General features: G+C 34.2%; 1 protein-coding gene across 1 annotated transcript in view; it reads right to left on the reverse strand.

Annotated features, from left to right (window-relative positions):
- Positions 1-23,366, reverse strand: part of LOC143227571 (muscle-specific protein 300 kDa-like) — a 314,242-nt gene that overhangs the window by 73,878 nt on the left and 216,998 nt on the right. The window contains 3 exon segments of the mRNA XM_076459000.1: positions 4,216-4,564; positions 20,713-20,836; positions 22,174-22,500. Of these exon segments, the coding sequence (XP_076315115.1) occupies positions 4,216-4,564; positions 20,713-20,836; positions 22,174-22,500 (800 nt within the window).

Below are 23,366 nucleotides of genomic sequence, written 5' to 3' on the forward strand. Positions count from 1 at the left end.
ATGCAAATAAGAAACATCAACTAAGCAATTATAGTTTTAAAAAGTATCACATCACATATGAAAAAATCACAATATTATTATTTTAAACCACTTTTTTCACTCTGATTACTTTTAAGTAACTTCATTTACACAATCTCATCTTAAACTTAATATTTAACTTGCAAATTTCAAATGTCACTGTTCTCTGAAATTTTAAATACCTAATAGTGAACAAAAGTTTAGTTAAAAGAACACTCATCCTGGTTTCAGGGAAAGTTCAACTTTTGTTCAGTGTGGTTAAATGAATGTATCATGTTGGTCCATCCCCCAGAATTGAGCATAATCAGTAGAATGAAAAATGAAGCTATGATTGAAGTTATTTTTACTTCTTTGGGGCTGAGATTCAACAAGCTATAAAATAACTTCAATCATAGCTTCATATTTCATTCTACTGATTATGTTCAACTCTGGGGGATGGACCAACATGATACATTCATTTAACCACACTGAACAAAAGTTGAACTTGTCCTGAAACCAAGATGAGTGTTCTTTTAAATTATCTCCATACCCTCACACATGGGGCAGCAGAATTAATAAATTAAAAATAACCATTGCAAGAACTGGATCCATTTTTAAACCCAACAAAATTTTTAAATAACAATAAATGTCTAAAATGCTTGAAGGTAAAACTGTGGGTAAACTCTCCACATTATGATTTTTTTATGAAAATTGAAGAGAGATCATTTCTTGAAGCTCTGAGACATCATAATTCAGTTAATTGAATAAATGTACATGGTCCATCGAAAGAATTGTAGGCATTTAAACTGCAACCATTGACAACAAAATATGTTTATAACTTATGAAACTGTAAATACAAAAGATGTTTATTAATAATATTCAGAAAATGTCTGCTACAAACTGCTACACATTGATATACTCTAAAGATGACACTTTCCATTGCAGAGGTCAAAGTTTCATTCATAAGGTTATCAATTTTTATTAGGGTTTTTGTTATTATGTGAGAGTGACATAGGAAAAGGGAAGAGACCTTAGAAGATTCAACAGAGCAAACAATTAGTTAACCAGCCAATAAGATGTCAACAGAAGGACCAAACGATGGGTGCCATGAACAAAAGAGAGAACATGACGTGAGAAGACAAATAGGGAGGAGCATAAATGAAGTGATGAACCAATCTTGACTAAATAAATCTACCATTGGAGTTGATGTATGTAGAAGAGGAGACCAGAATAGGAGAAGTACAGCATTGCCGAGACAAGAGTGAAACCATTGAAAACAAAGAGGATTGAGGGACCACTCTATAGGAAATGTTTTGTTAGATCTCAATATTCTAGAAGATTCACTGTACTTGGAATATGAAGTACTACAAAGTGAAGTTGTAAAGTATGTGTCCAGAAGAGGACTGAAAGAGTGTGACCAAGTTCCTCCTGCCAGTTGATATAGGATATCACAGTTGAGTTGCACCAGTGAATCATTATCAAATGACTTTTAAAACTGGAAGTATTACCTAAACTCCAACAAACTACTAAGAATTCTACAAGGTTGATAGGTTTCATTACTCTAGGTTTCCTGGAATGAAGTCTAGAAAGAGCTGAAACAAGTGGCTCATTCTGTCAGGAAAGCATCTGTGAGGAAGGAAAAAGAACAGCACCTTCCATAACACTGATTCAGTTGAATGTCAGGGTAAAATCAGCATACAGGGAAGGGAAAAGTCGTATAAGGGAAGACAAGGGGTCACCAGAGATGTTTCATAGACTGTGCAGCATCCAAAACAAAAAAACACAATTTAGCATGCTATAAGGGACTACAAGTTTCATTGAAACCCAAGTCCTCAAAAGTGGGAGAACCTCTCATGCAGGAAGATAAGGAAAGGACAGAACTACAGAAACTAAACTATCCATGGCCCACAAACAAAGCAGATAAGGTTGAGCCCAGCTGAGATAAGAATAGAAGAGCATATCCAAGTGAACCAGACAGTGAAAGTTTGTGAGATAATACTCTACAGCTCAATTAGACAGCCTTGATGAGCTGTCTACCAAAGAAGGGGAGAAGTGTGGTTAGAGAAGTCCTGCTGGATTGGAGCTAAAAGAAGGCATCATTGAAAGTAATGTCTGGATGATGGAAAGACGAGAATGTGAATTTGAACATATATCTTTGTTATCTAAAGCCACAAAGAAAAACACCACCAGAGGGTGAGAAAATGCACCATTTAAACTGATGAAGGATGAGAAACCCATGAAAACATAACAGAACAATGACTGTATGTCAATCTCTGCTGTACAGGGTAGTGACAAACAGATGGGAAAAAAATCCTATAGTAGAGTGAGATATGCTTTAAATAGCATCATTGACAAAAAAAGCTAACACTGCCACAAAACGATGCTGGTGGGAAACAAGATCCCCTGGATGAAAGAAAGGATGGAAACATAAGAAAAGAAAGGAGGAGATAAAAAACAAAGGGTAAGGACAAATGATAAAACATATAGCCCCCAAAACCTGGCTGCAAAAGGAACTCATAGATCCACAAATCAAGCCAAATGGATTCCTACTGTTCCTCAGCCCAAAATATAGTTACTGATAAAATTGTTAGCACTTAAACCTGAAAACAGTGGAAGACCAGATGGGAGAAGATAAATGGAACGACAAACAGGGAGTGAAAATGATTGAGGATGAGAGAAAGCAATTGAAAAAGAAGGAACTTTGGAAAAACAGATTATCAGAGAAGCCAAGACAGATAAATCTGGTGCATGACCACAAAGAATAAAGTAACACACCAAAAACTCAATGGTGGAGGAAATGAGCCAGCTGAAGGTCCATGAGATAAAAGGAAGGTAAACATACTTGGTCCAGAAGGTTGTTCCAACCAAAAATGCCAGCAACAGGATAACGAAGTGAGAAAAACAAGGCTGAGGAAGAAGAAAATGATAATTTACAAAAAAAAAGTGTCTATCAAAAAAACAACAACAACTTAGGAAAACAAAATATCATGGTAGGTCTCTATCTACACTGTAATAATTGTTTACAAATTTATGTGGTAGGAAAAGACTGTAAGAAATCTTTGCTTCTTGGATGGAAATCACAGTAAGAGAGAAGTCTGTGCCAATGTTTAAAAAAGGTCAAAGTTACACCCACCAAAAAATGACCATTATATCCTCTGACAGACAAAGAAGGTAAGTTGTCTAGAGTAATAAAACTCCTGATGTTCAAACCAAGACAGTATGAAAATGACCATCTCAATGCAATTCATGTTATGGAAAATTTGAGCCACAAAGTTTGCACAGGTAGAAGTTTCTTTGAAAATAAAATTATTTTAACAACTGTTCATTTTATAGATACTTGATATTGATGTTAAGAAATCTCAAATGAGTAAAACACATCTCAACATATGAATGCCATATTAACAACTCATGATTGAACAATTGGTACAATTTGTTTGTTTTTGAATTTCACACAAAGTTATATGTGTGCTATCTGCATTAGCCATCCCTAATTTAGCAGACTAGAGGAAAGGCAGCGAGTTATCACCACCCACCCACAACTGTTGGGCTACTTTTTACCTGTGATGGGGATTTGAACTCATGACTTTCAGATTATGAGTTGAACTCCCTAATCATCTGGCCATGCTAGGCCCAACTGGTATAGAAGAGCCAGCTCTACTTAGAGGTAGTGTTGTACTCTTTTTGGTAGAGAGTTATTGCATACAATTATACACCAAAATCACTTCAGTAAAGTTGTGCTGCAGAAGAGAGAGGCAATTCTGTGATCAGTAAAGTTGTGCTGTAGAAGAGAGACACTTCTGTAGTTAGTAAAGTTGTGTCACAAGTGACAGAGACACTTCTGTCGTCAGTAAAGTTGTGTCACAAGTGACAGAGACAATTCTGTCGTCAGTAAAGTTGTGTCACAAGTGACAGAGACAATTCTGTCGTTAGTAAAGTTGTGTCACAAGTGACACAGTAAAACTGAACATTTATTAACAATGTATTTAATATATCAAACTTTCTTGTTGTGTTGTTTGATTGCTTGAAACTTTTCAAATCATCAAATGGTGAAATATATCATTCTAACACGAAGAAATTATATGGTTCTAATAACAGGTGATGAAGATCAGATTTATTACTGGAAGTTTCATGCTGAAACATCTGATATAAAAACATTAGTTTACTCCAGTCTAAGTGCTGTACACAGACACGTTTTTGAGAAAGAAGGCAAATGCTTACCTTTTGCGATGTTCTTCTAACCTTTGAAGTTCACCTTCAATAAGGAGTCTTTCAGCTTCTTTTACTTTGTCTATTATGCCTTCAGCAGCTTTCTGTAGGTTTTGCAAGCGATCTTCAAGAACATGAGACTCTTCTTTCAGTTTGGTATGAGTGGTAATCTGTTCCTCCAAGATGTCTTCTGCTACATCTGTTCGAACATCACTGGCAAGAGTAGATTCTGTCAGATTCAACCAATGGTTGATATTTTCTTGCAGACGTTCATACTCCTGCAGCTCAGCAAATAATTCTTTGGCAAATTCAATCTTCTCTTGAAGGATTCGTTTCAGTTCCTCCAGTTTCGATGTGATTTCTTTAAAACGGCAAAATATTAAAGCAAATAACAAGTAATTGGTAAAGATAACTTACAAATTTGTTACAAAATATGTTAAATTAAAGAAAAATAAACATACTTACATTAACAACAACAAGTTTACAATATGTCATAGGAAAAATTTACATTTTTAGAAAAGTCACATCGTATGGCTTCTAATGAAGTTTTTATAGCCTTTTGAGATGTAAGGTATATAAAAAGGGTATATGTTTTAACGATAAATGTTGCCTAATGTTTCAATCAAATATTACCTTCCTTTTACTGTATTTTTATTGATAAATTTATGTTTATGGTTTACTTTAAGCCTAAATTACTGACATATTTGTACTATACACTGAAAATTGTCAGCATTGTTTTGTAAAATGTCATCTATTCATTAACCAGGTCATTAGGTTGGTATATATTATCAAAATCCTATCCTTACACATTATCTCTTCATTTCATAGACATATATTTCTTTATTCACATGAGTACACCATAAATTCCTATCTTTACACACGGTATTTCTCATCCTAGAGACATATTAGTTTAATTTTTATCACTAATCTGCTGCAAAACCACAAAGTCTAGTTTAAAACGTTACCATAGTTTTGAATCATTCTCTTTTATATAAAAAGTCCACACAGACTGGTTCAGTTATTAAGAACCTTATTTACAAGGTCTAGTTTAAAACATAATGTTATAACTACCTAGTATTCAAAACTATTTAATGTATTAACAGAGTGTTCCTGCTATGTTAATACTGGTATATAATGTACTTACACAGTGTTCCTGCCATGTTAATACTGGTATTAATGTACTTAGAGAGTGTTCCTACTATGTTAATACTGGTATTTAATGTACTTACACAGTGTTCGTGCTATGTTAACACTAGTATTAATGTACTTACACAGTGTTCCTGGTATGTTAATACTGGTATTAATGTACTTACACAGTGTTCCTGGTATGTTAATACTGGATATTAATGTACTTACACAGTGTTCCTGCTATGTTAATACTGGTATTAATGTACTTACACAGTGTTCCTGCTATGTTAACACTGGTATTAATGTACTTACACAGTGTTCCTGCTATGTTAACACTGGTATTAATGTACTTAGAGAGTGTTCCTGCTATGTTAATACTGGTATTTACTGTACTTACACAGTGTTCCTGCTATGTTAATACTGGTATTGATGTACTTAGAGAATGTTCCTGCTATGTTAATACAGGTATTAATGTATTTACACAGTGTTCCTGCTATGTTAACACTGGTATTAATGTACTTACACAGTGTTCCTGCTATGTTAATATTGGTATTAATGTACTTACACAGTGTTCCTGGTATGTTAATACTGGTATTAATGTACTTACACAGTGTTCCTGCTATGTTAATACTGGTATTAATGTACTTACACAGTGTTCCTGCTATGTTAACACTGGTATTAATGTACTTACACAGTGTTCCTGCTATGTTAACACTGGTATTAATGTACTTAGAGAGTGTTCCTGCTATGTTAATACTGGTATTTACTGTACTTACACAGTGTTCCTGCTATGTTGATACTGGTATTGATGTACTTAAAGAATTTTCCTGCTATGTTAATACAGGTATTAATGTACTTACACAGTGTTCCTGCTATGTTAACACTGGTATTAATGTACTTACACAGTGTTCCTGCTATGTTAATATTGGTATTAATGTACTTACACAGTGTTCCTGCTGTGTTAATACTGGTATTAATGTACTTACACAGTGTTCCTGCTATGTTAACACTGGTATTAATGTACTTACACAGTGTTCCTGCTATGTTAACACTGGTATTAATGTACTTAGAGAGTGTTCCTGCTATGTTAATACTGGTATTTACTGTACTTACACAGTGTTCCTGCTATGTTAACACTGGTATTAATGTACTTAGAGAGTGTTCCTGCTATGTTAATACTGGTATTAATGTACTTACACAGTGTTCCTGCAATGTTAATACTGATATTAACGTACTTACACAGTGTTCCTGCAATGTTAATACTGGTATTAACGTACTTACATAGTGTTCCTGCTAGGTTAATACTGGTATTAATGTACATACACAGTGTTCCTGCTATGTTAACACTGGTATTAATGTACTTACACAGTGTTCCTGCTATGTTAACACTGGTATTAATGTACTTAGAGTGTTCCTGCTATGTTAATACTGGTATTTACTGTACTTACACAGTGTTCCTGCTATGTTGATACTGGTATTGATGTACTTAGAGAATGTTCCTGCTATGTTAATACAGGTATTAATGTACTTACACAGTGTTCCTGCTATGTTAATATTGGTATTAATGTACTTACACAGTGTTCCTGCTGTGTTAATACTGGTATTAATGTACTTACACAGTGTTCCTGCTATGTTAATATTGGTATTAATGTACTTACACAGTGTTCCTGCTATGTTAATACTGGTATTAATGTACTTACACAGTGTTCCTGCTATGTTAACACTGGTATTAATGTACTTAGAGAGTGTTCCTGCTATGTTAACACTGGTATTAATGTACTTAGAGAGTGTTTCTGCTATGTTAATACTGATATTAATGTACTTACACAGTGTTCCTGCTATGTTATAACTGGTATTAATGTACTTACACAGTGCTCCTGCTATGTTAATACTGGTATTAATGTACTTACACAGTGCTCCTGCTATGTTAATACTGGTATTTACTGTACTTACACAGTGTTCCTGCTATGTTAATACTGGTATTAATGTACTTAGAGAGTGTTCCTGCTATGATAATACTGGTATTAAAGTACTTACACAGTGTTCCTGCTATGTTAATACTGGTATTTACTGTACTTACACAGTGTTCCTGCTATGTTAACACACTGGTATTTAATGTACTTACACAGTATTCCTGCTATGTTAACACTGGTATTAATGAACTTACACAGTGTTCCTGCTATGTTAATACTGGTGTTTAATGTACTTACACAGTGTTCGTGCTATGTTAATACTGGTGTTTAATGTACTTACACAGTGTTCCTGCTATGTTAACACTGGTATTAATGTACTTACACAGTGTTCCTGCTGTGTTAATACTGGTATTAATGTACTTACACAGTGTTCCTGCTATGTTAACACTGGTATTTAATGTACTTACACAGTGTTCCTGCTATGTTAACACTGGTATTTAATGTACTTACACAGTGTTCCTGCTATGTTAATACTGGTATTTAATGTACTTACCCAGAGTTCCTGATATGTTAACACTGGTATTTAATGTACTTACACAGTGTTCCTGCTATGTTAACACTGGTATTAATGTACTTACACAGTGTTCCTGCTATGTTAATACTGGTATTTACTGTACTTACACAGTGTTCCTGCTATGTTAATACTGGTATTGATGTACTTAGAGAATGTTCCTGCTATGTTAATACAGGTATTAATGTACTTACACAGTGTTCCTGCTATGTTAACACTGGTATTAATGTACTTACACAGTGTTCCTGCTATGTTAATACTGGTATTAATGTATTTACACAGTGTTCCTGCTATGTTAACACTGGTATTAATGTACTTACACAGTGTTCCTGCTATGTTAACACTGGTATTAATGTACTTAGAGAGTGTTCCTGCTATGTTAACACTGATATTAATGTACTTACACAGTGTTCCTGCTATGTTAATATTGGTATTAATGTACTTACACAGTGTTCCTGCTGTGTTAATACTGGTATTAATGTACTTACACAGTGTTCCTGCTATGTTAACACTGGTATTAATGTACTTACACAGTGTTCCTGCTATGTTAACACTGGTATTAATGTACTTAGAGAGTGTTCCTGCTATGTTAATACTGGTATTTACTGTACTTACACAGTGTTCCTGCTATGTTAACACTGGTATTAATGTACTTAGAGAGTGTTCCTGCTATGTTAATACTGGTATTAAAGTACTTACACAGTGTTCCTGCAATGTTAATACTGGTATTAACGTACTTACACAGTGTTCCTGCAATGTTAATACTGGTATTAACGTACTTACACAGTGTTCCTGCTAGGTTAATACTGGTATTAATGTACTTAGAGAGTGTTCCTGCTATGTTAACACACTGGTATTTAATGTACTTACACAGTATTCCTGCTATGTTAACACTGGTATTAATGTACTTACACAGTGTTCCTGCTGTGTTAATACTGGTATTAATGTACTTACACAGTGTTCCTGCTATGTTAATATTGGTATTAATGTACTTACACAGTGTTCCTGCTGTGTTAATGCTGGTATTGATGTACTTAAAGAATTTTCCTGCTATGTTAATACAGGTATTAATGTACTTACACAGTGTTCCTGCTATGTTAACACTGGTATTAATGTACTTACACAGTGTTCCTGCTATGTTAATATTGGTATTAATGTACTTACACAGTGTTCCTGCTGTGTTAATACTGGTATTAATGTACTTACACAGTGTTCCTGCTATGTTAACACTGGTATTAATGTACTTACACAGTGTTCCTGCTATGTTAACACTGGTATTAATGTACTTAGAGAGTGTTCCTGCTATGTTAATACTGGTATTTACTGTACTTACACAGTGTTCCTGCTATGTTAACACTGGTATTAATGTACTTAGAGAGTGTTCCTGCTATGTTAATACTGGTATTAATGTACTTACACAGTGTTCCTGCAATGTTAATACTGATATTAACGTACTTACACAGTGTTCCTGCAATGTTAATACTGATATTAACGTACTTACACAGTGTTCCTGCAATGTTAATACTGGTATTAACGTACTTACATAGTGTTCCTGCTAGGTTAATACTGGTATTAATGTACTTACACAGTGTTCCTGCTATGTTAACACTGGTATTAATGTACTTACACAGTGTTCCTGCTATGTTAACACTGGTATTAATGTACTTAGAGAGTGTTCCTGCTATGTTAATACTGGTATTTACTGTACTTACACAGTGTTCCTGCTATGTTGATACTGGTATTGATGTACTTAGAGAATGTTCCTGCTATGTTAATACAGGTATTAATGTACTTACACAGTGTTCCTGCTATGTTAATATTGGTATTAATGTACTTACACAGTGTTCCTGCTGTGTTAATACTGGTATTAATGTACTTACACAGTGTTCCTGCTATGTTAATATTGGTATTAATGTACTTACACAGTGTTCCTGCTATGTTAATACTGGTATTAATGTACTTACACAGTGTTCCTGCTATGTTAACACTGGTATTAATGTACTTAGAGAGTGTTCCTGCTATGTTAACACTGGTATTAATGTACTTAGAGAGTGTTTCTGCTATGTTAATACTGATATTAATGTACTTACACAGTGTTCCTGCTATGTTATAACTGGTATTAATGTACTTACACAGTGCTCCTGCTATGTTAATACTGGTATTAATGTACTTACACAGTGCTCCTGCTATGTTAATACTGGTATTTACTGTACTTACACAGTGTTCCTGCTATGTTAATACTGGTATTAATGTACTTAGAGAGTGTTCCTGCTATGATAATACTGGTATTAAAGTACTTACACAGTGTTCCTGCTATGTTAATACTGGTATTTACTGTACTTACACAGTGTTCCTGCTATGTTAACACACTGGTATTTAATGTACTTACACAGTATTCCTGCTATGTTAACACTGGTATTAATGAACTTACACAGTGTTCCTGCTATGTTAATACTGGTGTTTAATGTACTTACACAGTGTTCGTGCTATGTTAATACTGGTGTTTAATGTACTTACACAGTGTTCGTGCTATGTTAACACTGGTATTAATGTACTTACACAGTGTTCCTGCTGTGTTAATACTGGTATTAATGTACTTACACAGTGTTCCTGCTATGTTAACACTGGTATTTAATGTACTTACACAGTGTTCCTGCTATGTTAACACTGGTATTTAATGTACTTACACAGTGTTCCTGCTATGTTAATACTGGTATTTAATGTACTTACCCAGAGTTCCTGATATGTTAACACTGGTATTTAATGTACTTACACAGTGTTCCTGCTATGTTAACACTGGTATTAATGTACTTACACAGTGTTCCTGCTATGTTAATACTGGTATTAATGTACTTACACAGTGTTCCTGCTATGTTAATACTGGTATTTACTGTACTTACACAGTGTTCCTGCTATGTTAATACTGGTATTAATGTACTTAGAGTGTTCCTGCTATGATAATACTGGTATTAAAGTACTTACACAGTGTTCCTGCTATGTTAATACTGGTATTTACTGTACTTACACAGTGTTCCTGCTATGTTAACACACTGGTATTTAATGTACTTACACAGTATTCCTGCTATGTTAACACTGGTATTAATGAACTTACACAGTGTTCCTGCTATGTTAATACTGGTGTTTAATGTACTTACACAGTGTTCGTGCTATGTTAATACTGGTGTTTAATGTACTTACACAGTGTTCGTGCTATGTTAACACTGGTATTAATGTACTTACACAGTGTTCCTGCTGTGTTAATACTGGTATTAATGTACTTACACAGTGTTCCTGCTATGTTAACACTGGTATTTAATGTACTTACACAGTGTTCCTGCTATGTTAACACTGGTATTTAATGTACTTACACAGTGTTCCTGCTATGTTAATACTGGTATTTAATGTACTTACCCAGAGTTCCTGATATGTTAACACTGGTATTTAATGTACTTACACAGTGTTCCTGCTATGTTAACACTGGTATTAATGTACTTACACAGTGTTCCTGCTATGTTAATACTGGTATTTACTGTACTTACACAGTGTTCCTGCTATGTTAATACTGGTATTGATGTACTTAGAGAATGTTCCTGCTATGTTAATACAGGTATTAATGTACTTACACAGTGTTCCTGCTATGTTAACACTGGTATTAATGTACTTACACAGTGTTCCTGGTATGTTAATACTGGTATTAATGTACTTACACAGTGTTCCTGCTATGTTAATACTGGTATTAATGTATTTACACAGTGTTCCTGCTATGTTAACACTGGTATTAATGTACTTACACAGTGTTCCTGCTATGTTAACACTGGTATTAATGTACTTAGAGAGTGTTCCTGCTATGTTAATACTGGTATTTACTGTAATTACACAGTGTTCCTGCTATGTTAATACTGGTATTGATGTACTTAGAGAATGTTCCTGCTATGTTAATACAGGTATTAATGTACTTATACAGTGTTCCTGCTATGTTAACACTGATATTAATGTACTTACACAGTGTTCCTGCTATGTTAATATTGGTATTAATGTACTTACACAGTGTTCCTGCTGTGTTAATACTGGTATTAATGTACTTTTACACAGTGTTCCTGCTATGTTAACACTGGTATTAATGTACTTACACAGTGTTCCTGCTATGTTAACACTGGTATTAATGTACTTAGAGAGTGTTCCTGCTATGTTAATACTGGTATTTACTGTACTTACACAGTGTTCCTGCTATGTTAACACTGGTATTAATGTATTTAGAGAGTGTTCCTGCTATGTTAATACTGGTATTAAAGTACTTACACAGTGTTCCTGCAATGTTAATACTGGTATTAACGTACTTACACAGTGTTCCTGCAATGTTAATACTGGTATTAACGTACTTACACAGTGTTCCTGCTAGGTTAATACTGGTATTAATGTACTTAGAGAGTGTTCCTGCTATGTTAACACACTGGTATTTAATGTACTTACACAGTATTCCTGCTATGTTAACACTGGTATTAATGTACTTACACAGTGTTCCTGCTGTGTTAATACTGGTATTAATGTACTTACACAGTGTTCCTGCTATGTTAATATTGGTATTAATGTACTTACACAGTGTTCCTGCTGTGTTAATGCTGGTATTAATGTACTTACACAGTGTTCCTGCTATGTTAATATTGGTATTAATGTACTTACACAGTGTTCCTGCTATGTTAATACTGGTATTAATGTACTTACACAGTGTTCCTGCTATGTTAATACTGGTATTAATGTACTTACACAGTGTTCCTGCTATGTTAACACTGGTATTAATGTACTTAGAGAGTGTTCCTGCTATGTTAACACTGGTATTAATGTACTTAGAGAGTGTTTCTGCTATGTTAATACTGATATTAATGTACTTACACAGTGTTCCTGCTATGTTATAACTGGTATTAATGTACTTGCACAGTGTTCCTGCTATGTTAACACTGGTATTTAATGTACTTACACAGTGTTCCTGCTATGTTAACACTGGTGTTTAATGTACTTACACAGTGTTCCTGCTATGTTAATACTGGTATTAATGTACTTACACAGTGCTCCTGCTATGTTAATACTGGTATTTACTGTACTTACACAGTGTTCCTGCTATGTTAATACTGGTATTAATGTACTTAGAGAGTGTTCCTGCTATGATAATACTGGTATTAAAGTACTTACACAGTGTTCCTGCTATGTTAATACTGGTATTTACTGTACTTACACAGTGTTCCTGCTATGTTAACACACTGGTATTTAATGTACTTACACAGTATTCCTGCTATGTTAACACTGGTATTAATGAACTTACACAGTGTTCCTGCTATGTTAATACTGGTGTTTAATGTACTTACACAGTGTTCGTGCTATGTTAATACTGGTGTTTAATGTACTTACACAGTGTTCGTGCTATGTTAACACTGGTATTAATGTACTTACACAGTGTTCCTGCTGTGTTAATACTGGTATTAATGTACTTACACAGTGTTCCTGCTATGTTAACACTGGTATTTAATGTACTTACACAGTGTTCCTGCTATGTTAACACTGGTATTTAATGTACTTACACAGTGTTCCTGCTATGTTAATACTGGTATTTAATGTACTTACCCAGAGTTCCTGATATGTTAACACTGGTATTTAATGTACTTACACAGTGTTCCTGCTATGTTAACACTGGTATTAATGTACTTACACAGTGTTCCTGCTATGTTAATACTGGTATTAATGTACTTACACAGTGCTCCTGCTATGTTAATACTGGTATTTACTGTACTTACACAGTGTTCCTGCTATGTTAATACTGGTATTAATGTACTTAGAGAGTGTTCCTGCTATGATAATACTGGTATTAAAGTACTTACACAGTGTTCCTGCTATGTTAATACTGGTATTTACTGTACTTACACAGTGTTCCTGCTATGTTAACACACTGGTATTTAATGTACTTACACAGTATTCCTGCTATGTTAACACTGGTATTAATGAATTTACACAGTGTTCCTGCTATGTTAATACTGGTGTTTAATGTACTTACACAGTGTTCGTGCTATGTTAATACTGGTGTTTAATGTACTTACACAGTGTTCGTGCTATGTTAACACTGGTATTAATGTACTTACACAGTGTTCCTGCTGTGTTAATACTGGTATTAATGTACTTACACAGTGTTCCTGCTATGTTAACACTGGTATTTAATGTACTTACACAGTGTTCCTGCTATGTTAACACTGGTATTAATGTACTTACACAGTGTTCCTGCTATGTTAATACTGGTATTTACTGTACTTACACAGTGTTCCTGCTATGTTAATACTGGTATTGATGTACTTAGAGAATGTTCCTGCTATGTTAATACAGGTATTAATGTACTTACACAGTGTTCCTGCTATGTTAACACTGGTATTAATGTACTTACACAGTGTTCCTGGTATGTTAATACTGGTATTAATGTACTTACACAGTGTTCCTGCTATGTTAATACTGGTATTAATGTATTTACACAGTGTTCCTGCTATGTTAACACTGGTATTAATGTACTTACACAGTGTTCCTGCTATGTTAACACTGGTATTAATGTACTTAGAGAGTGTTCCTGCTATGTTAATACTGGTATTTACTGTAATTACACAGTGTTCCTGCTATGTTAATACTGGTATTGATGTACTTAGAGAATGTTCCTGCTATGTTAATACAGGTATTAATGTACTTATACAGTGTTCCTGCTATGTTAACACTGATATTAATGTACTTACACAGTGTTCCTGCTATGTTAATATTGGTATTAATGTACTTACACAGTGTTCCTGCTGTGTTAATACTGGTATTAATGTACTTACACAGTGTTCCTGCTATGTTAACACTGGTATTAATGTACTTACACAGTGTTCCTGCTATGTTAACACTGGTATTAATGTACTTAGAGAGTGTTCCTGCTATGTTAATACTGGTATTTACTGTACTTACACAGTGTTCCTGCTATGTTAACACTGGTATTAATGTACTTAGAGAGTGTTCCTGCTATGTTAATACTGGTATTAAAGTACTTACACAGTGTTCCTGCAATGTTAATACTGGTATTAACGTACTTACACAGTGTTCCTGCAATGTTAATACTGGTATTAACGTACTTACACAGTGTTCCTGCTAGGTTAATACTGGTATTAATGTACTTAGAGAGTGTTCCTGCTATGTTAACACACTGGTATTTAATGTACTTACACAGTATTCCTGCTATGTTAACACTGGTATTAATGTACTTACACAGTGTTCCTGCTGTGTTAATACTGGTATTAATGTACTTACACAGTGTTCCTGCTATGTTAATATTGGTATTAATGTACTTACACAGTGTTCCTGCTGTGTTAATGCTGGTATTAATGTACTTACACAGTGTTCCTGCTATGTTAATATTGGTATTAATGTACTTACACAGTGTTCCTGCTATGTTAATACTGGTATTAATGTACTTACACAGTGTTCCTGCTATGTTAATACTGGTATTAATGTACTTACACAGTGTTCCTGCTATGTTAACACTGGTATTAATGTACTTAGAGAGTGTTCCTGCTATGTTAACACTGGTATTAATGTACTTAGAGAGTGTTTCTGCTATGTTAATACTGATATTAATGTACTTACACAGTGTTCCTGCTATGTTATAACTGGTATTAATGTACTTGCACAGTGTTCCTGCTATGTTAACACTGGTATTTAATGTACTTACACAGTGTTCCTGCTATGTTAACACTGGTGTTTAATGTACTTACACAGTGTTCCTGCTATGTTAATACTGGTATTTAATGTACTTACACAGTGTTCCTGCTATGTTAACACTGGTATTAATGTACTTACACAGTGTTCCTGCTATGTTAACACTGGTATTAATGTACTTACACAGTGTTCTTGCTATGTTAACACTGGTATTAATGTACTTACACAGTGTTCCTGCTATGTTAACACTGGTATTTAATGTACTTACACAGTGTTCCTGCTATGTTAACACTGGTATTAATGTACTTACACAGTGTTCCTGCTATGTTAACACTGGTATTAATGTACTTACACAGTGTTCCTGTTATGTTAATACTGGTATTAATGTACTTACACAGTGCTCCTGCTATGTTAACACACTGGTATTTAATGTTCACACATTTGTCTTTCCAATGGATTTCTAAAGTAATTGAATAAGCCCATGTGAACAGTGATAAAAAGAAAGCAATTATTTAAAGTTCTGAATATAAGTGAGATAACCAAGAAAGAAATGGCAGCTTTTAAAGTGTTATAATTGCAGACTGTATTGTAATAACAGAGATAGAGAGAATATTTTGTTTGGTCAATAAAATTCGAAAGTAACTGAACCAGCGTGTGTGGACGCGTGTGTGGACTTTTGATATAAAAGAGAATGATTCAAAACTGTGGTAACCCATGAATTAACGTAAGTTAATTTAGCACTGATTGTATTGTAATAACAGAGTAGAGGAGAATAATTTGTCTTGACAAAAAATGGAACTTATCCATCTGATCTTCATAAAAAAGAGACAATTAAATTCTGGATTCGACTGTGATAACCAATTGTGTAACAAGGTTTTGTAGATATGTTTGATGTCTATTGAATATACTACTTTAAAACAAGTGGATTGTGTGTTTTCCATTTATTCATTAAATTTATTACCAGAAAGTCAGCCACATACTGTAAAGAATTGGCCTTTATAAAAACCTGACATTGGTGAGCTAGCCATGATTATACAGTGGTAGAAAAAATGTGAGCGACAGTGAAAACAGTCCTATATGTGTACAATGCGGTGGTGGTAAAACAGTTTAATTATTACTATCATTCTACATAGCCATATTAACTGATTTTGATAAATTGGTAGAGAGAGGTGAGTAGCTTGGACTAACAGATGGTGACTTATGGAAGTTTGTTAAAGAACAACAAGAATCAACAGGAGAGAGACAGAGAGGAGAGGATAGAAAACAAAAAGCAAAGAATGGAAATGGAGGAGAGACGAAAAAAAAAACAAATTGAAACTGCTAAGACCACCTAACAGAAAGACGAAGGATCCAAGAATGACACTGGGGTCAGGGCAAGCTGACCTAATATGCCTAAACTTGATGGACAGAAAGACGACATGGATGCTTTCCTGAACCCCTTAGTATGGATGCCTCTATGCAACATGGAGAACTTCCAGAAAACATACTGTCTTTTCAGTTTACCTACTCTGGGATCTGGACATCCACCCATGTTTGCCACGGATGGCAACCCATAAAGGGGAGAAGAGAATTTTGGTGGTTGAGGGTCCAACCACAATACACTACTTTGACCCTGAATTCCTGTAAACTGGTAGCCCTCCAGGGTCAATCAGTTGGTCCTGTTGGGGTAGGATCAACCAAGTAAAAGTATTGGGTGTTGTCAATAGGTGGTAATGGACATTATGTGTGAAGTTAAACAAATCACAGTACCAACAGAACACTGGACACAAGTAATGAAGTTGGTTCGTGAGCTGATTGTGAGATGACACCCAGGAACAAAAAAGATGGCAGACAGAATCACCAGCAACTTCCTATTGGCAATGGGTCACTGAACATGTAACAATATTCTGCAAGTCATGTAACATCTGCCAAGGAACAATACCTTCAGAAAAGGTGACCAAGGTGCCACTGGGTGAGATGCCTCTCATAGAAAAGTTATTCAGCAGAGCAGATGTGGACTTGGTTGTACAACTAGCACCTGTATCTAACAAGGGCAACCAGTATGTGCTGACAGTAGTTTACTATGCAAAATGTTATCCAGAAGCTATAGCACTGCCAAAGATAGAAAGAGTAGCACAAGCACATCTGGAAATGTTTTGCAGTGTAGGCTATCCAAAAGAAGTCTTGAATGATAGATGGACCCAGTTTACTTCTGAACTGATGAAGGAAGTGTGCAGACACATCATCACAACCCTGAATGTAATGGACTTTGTGAGGGAGTCAATAGAGTCTTAAAAAGCATGCTAAAGAAGATGTGCCAGGACAGACCAAATGACTGGAACAGGTACCTGCAGGCAGTATTATTTGCTTACAGAAAAGCCACACAAGCAAGTTCAGGCTTCTACCCTTCAGAAGAATAGCACAAGGAACACATACCAGTATTTGTTAGACCTCAGAAACTGAGTGGAGGATACCTGTCAACTTGCTAAAGAGAATGTGTAAGCAGGTCAAGGCAGTTAGAAGCTCTTCTGTGACAAGAAGGCCAAAGACTGATATTTAAATTTGGACAAACAACAAACTCACTTTGCAGTGGAAAATACCTTTTAAAGTGCAGGAAGTGGCCAAAAGAATGGACTATAAAGTGAACTTGGATGGGAAGATCTAGCATGCCAATCTGTTAAGAGGTACTTTGAGAGGGAATAAGGCCTAACATCTTCAGCTATTGAAGCACAGATGAGCAAGGCAGGCATGGCTGTCATTGATGCACAGCCAGAAGACAGTAACTTTGTCATAGAAGATGTAGGCCCACTGGACCTCAGATCAGAGAGTGGAACTGAGATGTATAAGTACATCAACATTAGTGAAGAACTGACTGACAAGCAGAATAGAGATGCAAGGAAACACAAGACAAAGACATGGAATCCTGTCAATGTAAAGTCCAACCAAGAAGTATGTTTTATTATAGCAAAGCCCCCTATCTGCTGAATCCACCTAGGGGAAATGAACCCCTGATTTTAGCATCGTAAGTAAGTAGACTTACTGCTGTACCAGCGGGGGACCCAACAAAGGAACTACAAATGTCGGTACAGACCATACAAGAAGACTTCATGTATGAACTGAAAATATTCTTTGTATATAGTACAAAAAATGTTGTAAATATTTTTCTCGAGAAGGGGCTTATTGTTGGATATATGAAGCTATTCAGTCTAAGATTTATTATTTAGTTTATTTATGATTTAATATTTAATGATTATTTAATTTTTACAAAAAGCTAATTATGCCAAATTTCAATACCTAACTCGAAACAAGCTGTACATTGTGTCTGCAGTTTAAATGTTGTAGTAAGGTTTTGTAATATTTTTTATGTTATCTTAATCAAAGCTTCTAATTTTTTCTTAACATGTGATATTGTTTAATTGGAAGATTAGATGTTTCTAAATGTTCCTGTCACATGTGAAGATATAGAAAGGAAGTTAAGAATGTTTGTGATAATGAAGTTAGCCTGCATGTGAGTTTCATCATAAGAGATTTCTAAAATGAGTTTCACACTTTGTATAGTAACAAAAGAAATAGAGAAAAATATTTTGTCTTGTCAGTGTGGTCTAAAATAACTGAATCCACCTACATGGACTATGAAGAAAAGAAGACAATTATTTAAAGCTTCTGATACAACCCATAATGTAACAGTATATTAAAACAATATCTATTCAAAACAAGTGAATCATTTGCTGTCCATTTATTGTTAAAATTTACTGCTAACAAGTCACAGACACCTACTGCCAAAAACCTGTCTCTATAAAACCTGGGTGTGTGTAATATGTATCATATATATAAAACAGATTGCTGGACATTTCTATCAAGGTAAGTACAAAACCTTACTGTGTTTTATGTGTATCATATTTATAAAAAAGATTGCTGGACATTTCTATCAAGGTAAGTACAAAACCTTACTGTGTGTAATATATATCATATTTATAAAACAGATTGCTGGACATTTCTATCAAGGTAAGTACTAAACCTTACTGTGTGTTATGTGTATCATATTTATAAAACAGATTGCTGGACATTTCTATCAAGGTAAGTACAAAACCTTACTGTGTGTTATGTGTATCATATTTATAAAACAGATTACTGGACATTTCTACCAAGGTAAGTACAAAACCTGACTGTGTGTAATATGTATCATATTTATAAAACAGATTACTGGACATTTCTATCAAGGTAAGTACAAAATCTTTCTGTGTGTTATGTGTATCATATTTATAAAACAGATTGCTGGACATTTCTACCAAGGTAAGTACAAAACCTTACTGCGTGTAATATGTATCATATTTATAAAACAGATTACTGGACATTTCTACCAAGGTAAGTACAAAACCTGACTGTGTGTAATATGTATCATATTTATAAAACAGATTACTGGACATTTCTATCAAGGTAAGTACAAAACCTTACTGTGTGTTATGTGTATCATATTTATAAAACAGATTACTGGACATTTCTACCAAGGTAAGTACAAAACCTTACTGTGTGTTATGTGTATCATATTTATAAAACAGATTGCTGGACATTTCTACCAAGGTAAGTACAAAACCATACCTATCAAGGTAAGTACAAAACCTTACTGTGTGTAATATGTATCATATATATAAAACAGATTACTGGACATTTCTACCAAGGTAAGTACAAAACCTTACTGTGTGTTATGTGTATCACATTTATAAAACAGATTGCTGGACATTTCTACCAAGGTAAGTACAAAACCTGACTGTGTGTAATATGTATCATATAGAAAACAGATTACTCGACATTTCTACCAAGGTAAGTACAAAACCTTACTGTGTGTAATATGTATCATATATATAAAACAGATTACTGGACATTTCTACCAAGGTAAGTACAAAACCTTACTGTGTGTTATGTGTATCATATTTATAAAACAGATTGCTGGACATTTCTATCAAGGTAAGTACAAAACCTGACTGTGTGTTATGTGTATCACATTTATAAAACAGATTGCTGGACATTTCTACCAAGGTAAGTACAAAACCTGACTGTGTGTAATATGTATCATATTTATAAAACAGATTGCTGGACATTTCTATCAAGGTAAGCACAGAACCTTTCTGTGTGTAATATGTATCATATTTATAAAACAGATTGCTGGACATTCCTACTAAGGTAAGTTGAAATACTTACCACCAACTTGTCTCTGTAGACCTTCCCGATCACCTTCAGAGCATGCTTGGTGCAGCTGTTCTTTATGTTGAATAACTTTTCTCACTTCTGTTTCTTCAAAGGTTTCCAGCTCTGTCTGAGTTTTCTAAAAATCCAAATTATTATCAAATACAAGTATAATAACAAGTTGTTAGCTTACAGAATATATATTATGTATGATTGTTATGTATGTTTATTATACAGGGTGTTCGGAAAGTCACTGTACACTTATATATTTATTAACAGACATGTTTCAATATAGAATAAACGAGGTAAATATGAATGACAATTATAAACAATGTTGAAAGTGACCCCCATTGGCATCAATACAGGCCTGGATCCTTCTTATTTTGTTTCTAAACACCGCTTTCAGTTGCTGGCTTGAAATAAACTGAATAAAATATGATTACAAAACTGCACAGTGACTTTCCAAACACCCTGTATGTGACTGTTTTGTGGTTATTATGTATGATTAATTGTTACGTATGATTGCTTTAATTTCTATACTAAAGATAGAAAACAACTAAAATTAAAAATCTGCCAACAAGGAATATTCAGAATTTCTGCAAATAAAATTAAATAGGTGTTTACATTTCTGAAATACTGAAAAAAAACGACTATTTAGGAATAAACTTCATAACATTTATATTTTCATCTTTTTGGTAGGCACTGTAATACTCATTTTACCATCAGAAGAGAGTTCACCAGAAGAGTAGAGCTGGTTTGTTACAGGTTGAAACAACTGCATAAGATGGATTATTCTGTTACAGCTCAAATAAACAAAGAGGACCCTGAGACCATAAAGATTTGACTGGTTTTTTACAACTCATATAACCAAAGAGGATCCTTAGACCATAAGTGTTGGAATAGTTTTTAAAGATCAAAAACATGCAGGTGTTCCTCATTAGTATAAGGGTTGGACTGGTTTGTTAAAACTCAAATAAACAACCAGGACCCTGAGTACCATAAGGGTTCGACTGATTTGTTAGTGGTTGGCTTTTGGATATTATGAAGGCAGTAAATTTGACTAAGTTTAAGAGAAAGCTTGATAACTATATGAATGATAAGGGCTGACTTTAAGACTGTTTTTTAATTTATTCATTTAGTAGTTTTAGTTTAGATTAGAGAATAGAACAGCTGAGAAAGAGCAACAGGTCCCTTGTTGTCCCTCAAATTTATGTCACATAAACAACAATGCCTATGAGAACAAAATGCTTTTTTAATTTAATTGCTTTTTGCAGACAAACTCTATATCTAATCATCTGGGTATCAGTAAATGTTTTTGTGAGTATAAGGGAAAGTAAAAATTCCTAATGTTTTCTTTAAAGAAGTCTACATTTTATTCTAAAAAGGTGTGTTTTAATAAAACTGAGGCTAACTGAAATAAATTATGAATAACTGCTACAAGATGGTCAACTTTTCATACATAACTCTAATAACTACCTTGATCAGATCTATAACTTTATCAGTCTCAGAAGATCTTCCACCAGCGACCTCTATGTGAGTCACTTCTTGATGCTCTTCTCTTAACCACTGTTTAACTTGTTCAATCAGCAGTTGTAGCTCTCGGCTTTTTACAATAACATCATTTAAATTGTCAATGTGAGACTGTACAGCACTTTTCAACTCTTGAAACTTCTGTTTCAGATCATTTAGTGTCTTCTTAACATTTTCAGCAACTCTGGTGTCCAGTTCAGGAACTAATGCCTCAACTCTTTTTTCAGATGTTTCAATCACAACTTCCTTGTTGATGGTTTCTCTCTGGAGAGACTATGAATAATAATAAAAATGGAGTATTTTTTTCACACTTTTTTGTTGTAAATCACTAAGAAAACATATTATGATTCTGTTTTTAACATATCATAATTTATCACAACAATAAGAAAGCTTATAAAAATATGATGTAGTAAGATGATTCACATCATCACTAGGTGAAAACTGAAGTTGAGTTGTACCATCTCTATTCAACTCATATAGAGAATACTATCCAAGTAACATTTAGAGTGAGAAGGAAATTGGTAAGAAATAAGCTACTTGGTAAGCCAGAGCCAATATCTTGAAACCAATTCATACACCAAAATTCTTGGTTTTTAAAATATAACACAAGATACTTTTCAATTTTCAAGAAAAAAGATTTTCACTAAGTATTGAGTAAAAAAACTGTTAAAGTACAAATACCTCTTCCAAGATGAAGCATGACCATAATTAGTTATGTTCATCTTAAGATATTAGTAAGGTACAGGATACAACAGGCCAAACCATAATTTGAGAAACATTACTTACATTAGCATAATACAGCACTTTCTCTAAGGACTGTGTATTAAAGTCTGGATGCAGTTTATTAGTAACATTAACCTCATATCTTCTGTATTAAAGTTTGGATGTTGTTTGTTACTTTCGTCAACTTCATACAGTTTCTTCTCTAATGATTCTGTATTAAAGCATGGATGTAGTTTATTACTTACATTAGCCTCACACAGCAAGTTCTCTAAGGATTCTGTATTGAAGTTTGGGTGTTGTTTGTTACTTTTGTCAACTTCATACAGTTTCTTCTCTAAGAATTCTGTATTAAAGATTGGATGTAGTTTATTACTTACATTAGCCTTACACACTTTCTTCTCTAAGAATTCTGTATT

Source organism: Tachypleus tridentatus, chromosome 9 (assembly GCF_004210375.1).
Source record: "Tachypleus tridentatus isolate NWPU-2018 chromosome 9, ASM421037v1, whole genome shotgun sequence".
Taxonomy (NCBI): Eukaryota; Metazoa; Arthropoda; class Merostomata; order Xiphosura; family Limulidae; genus Tachypleus; species Tachypleus tridentatus.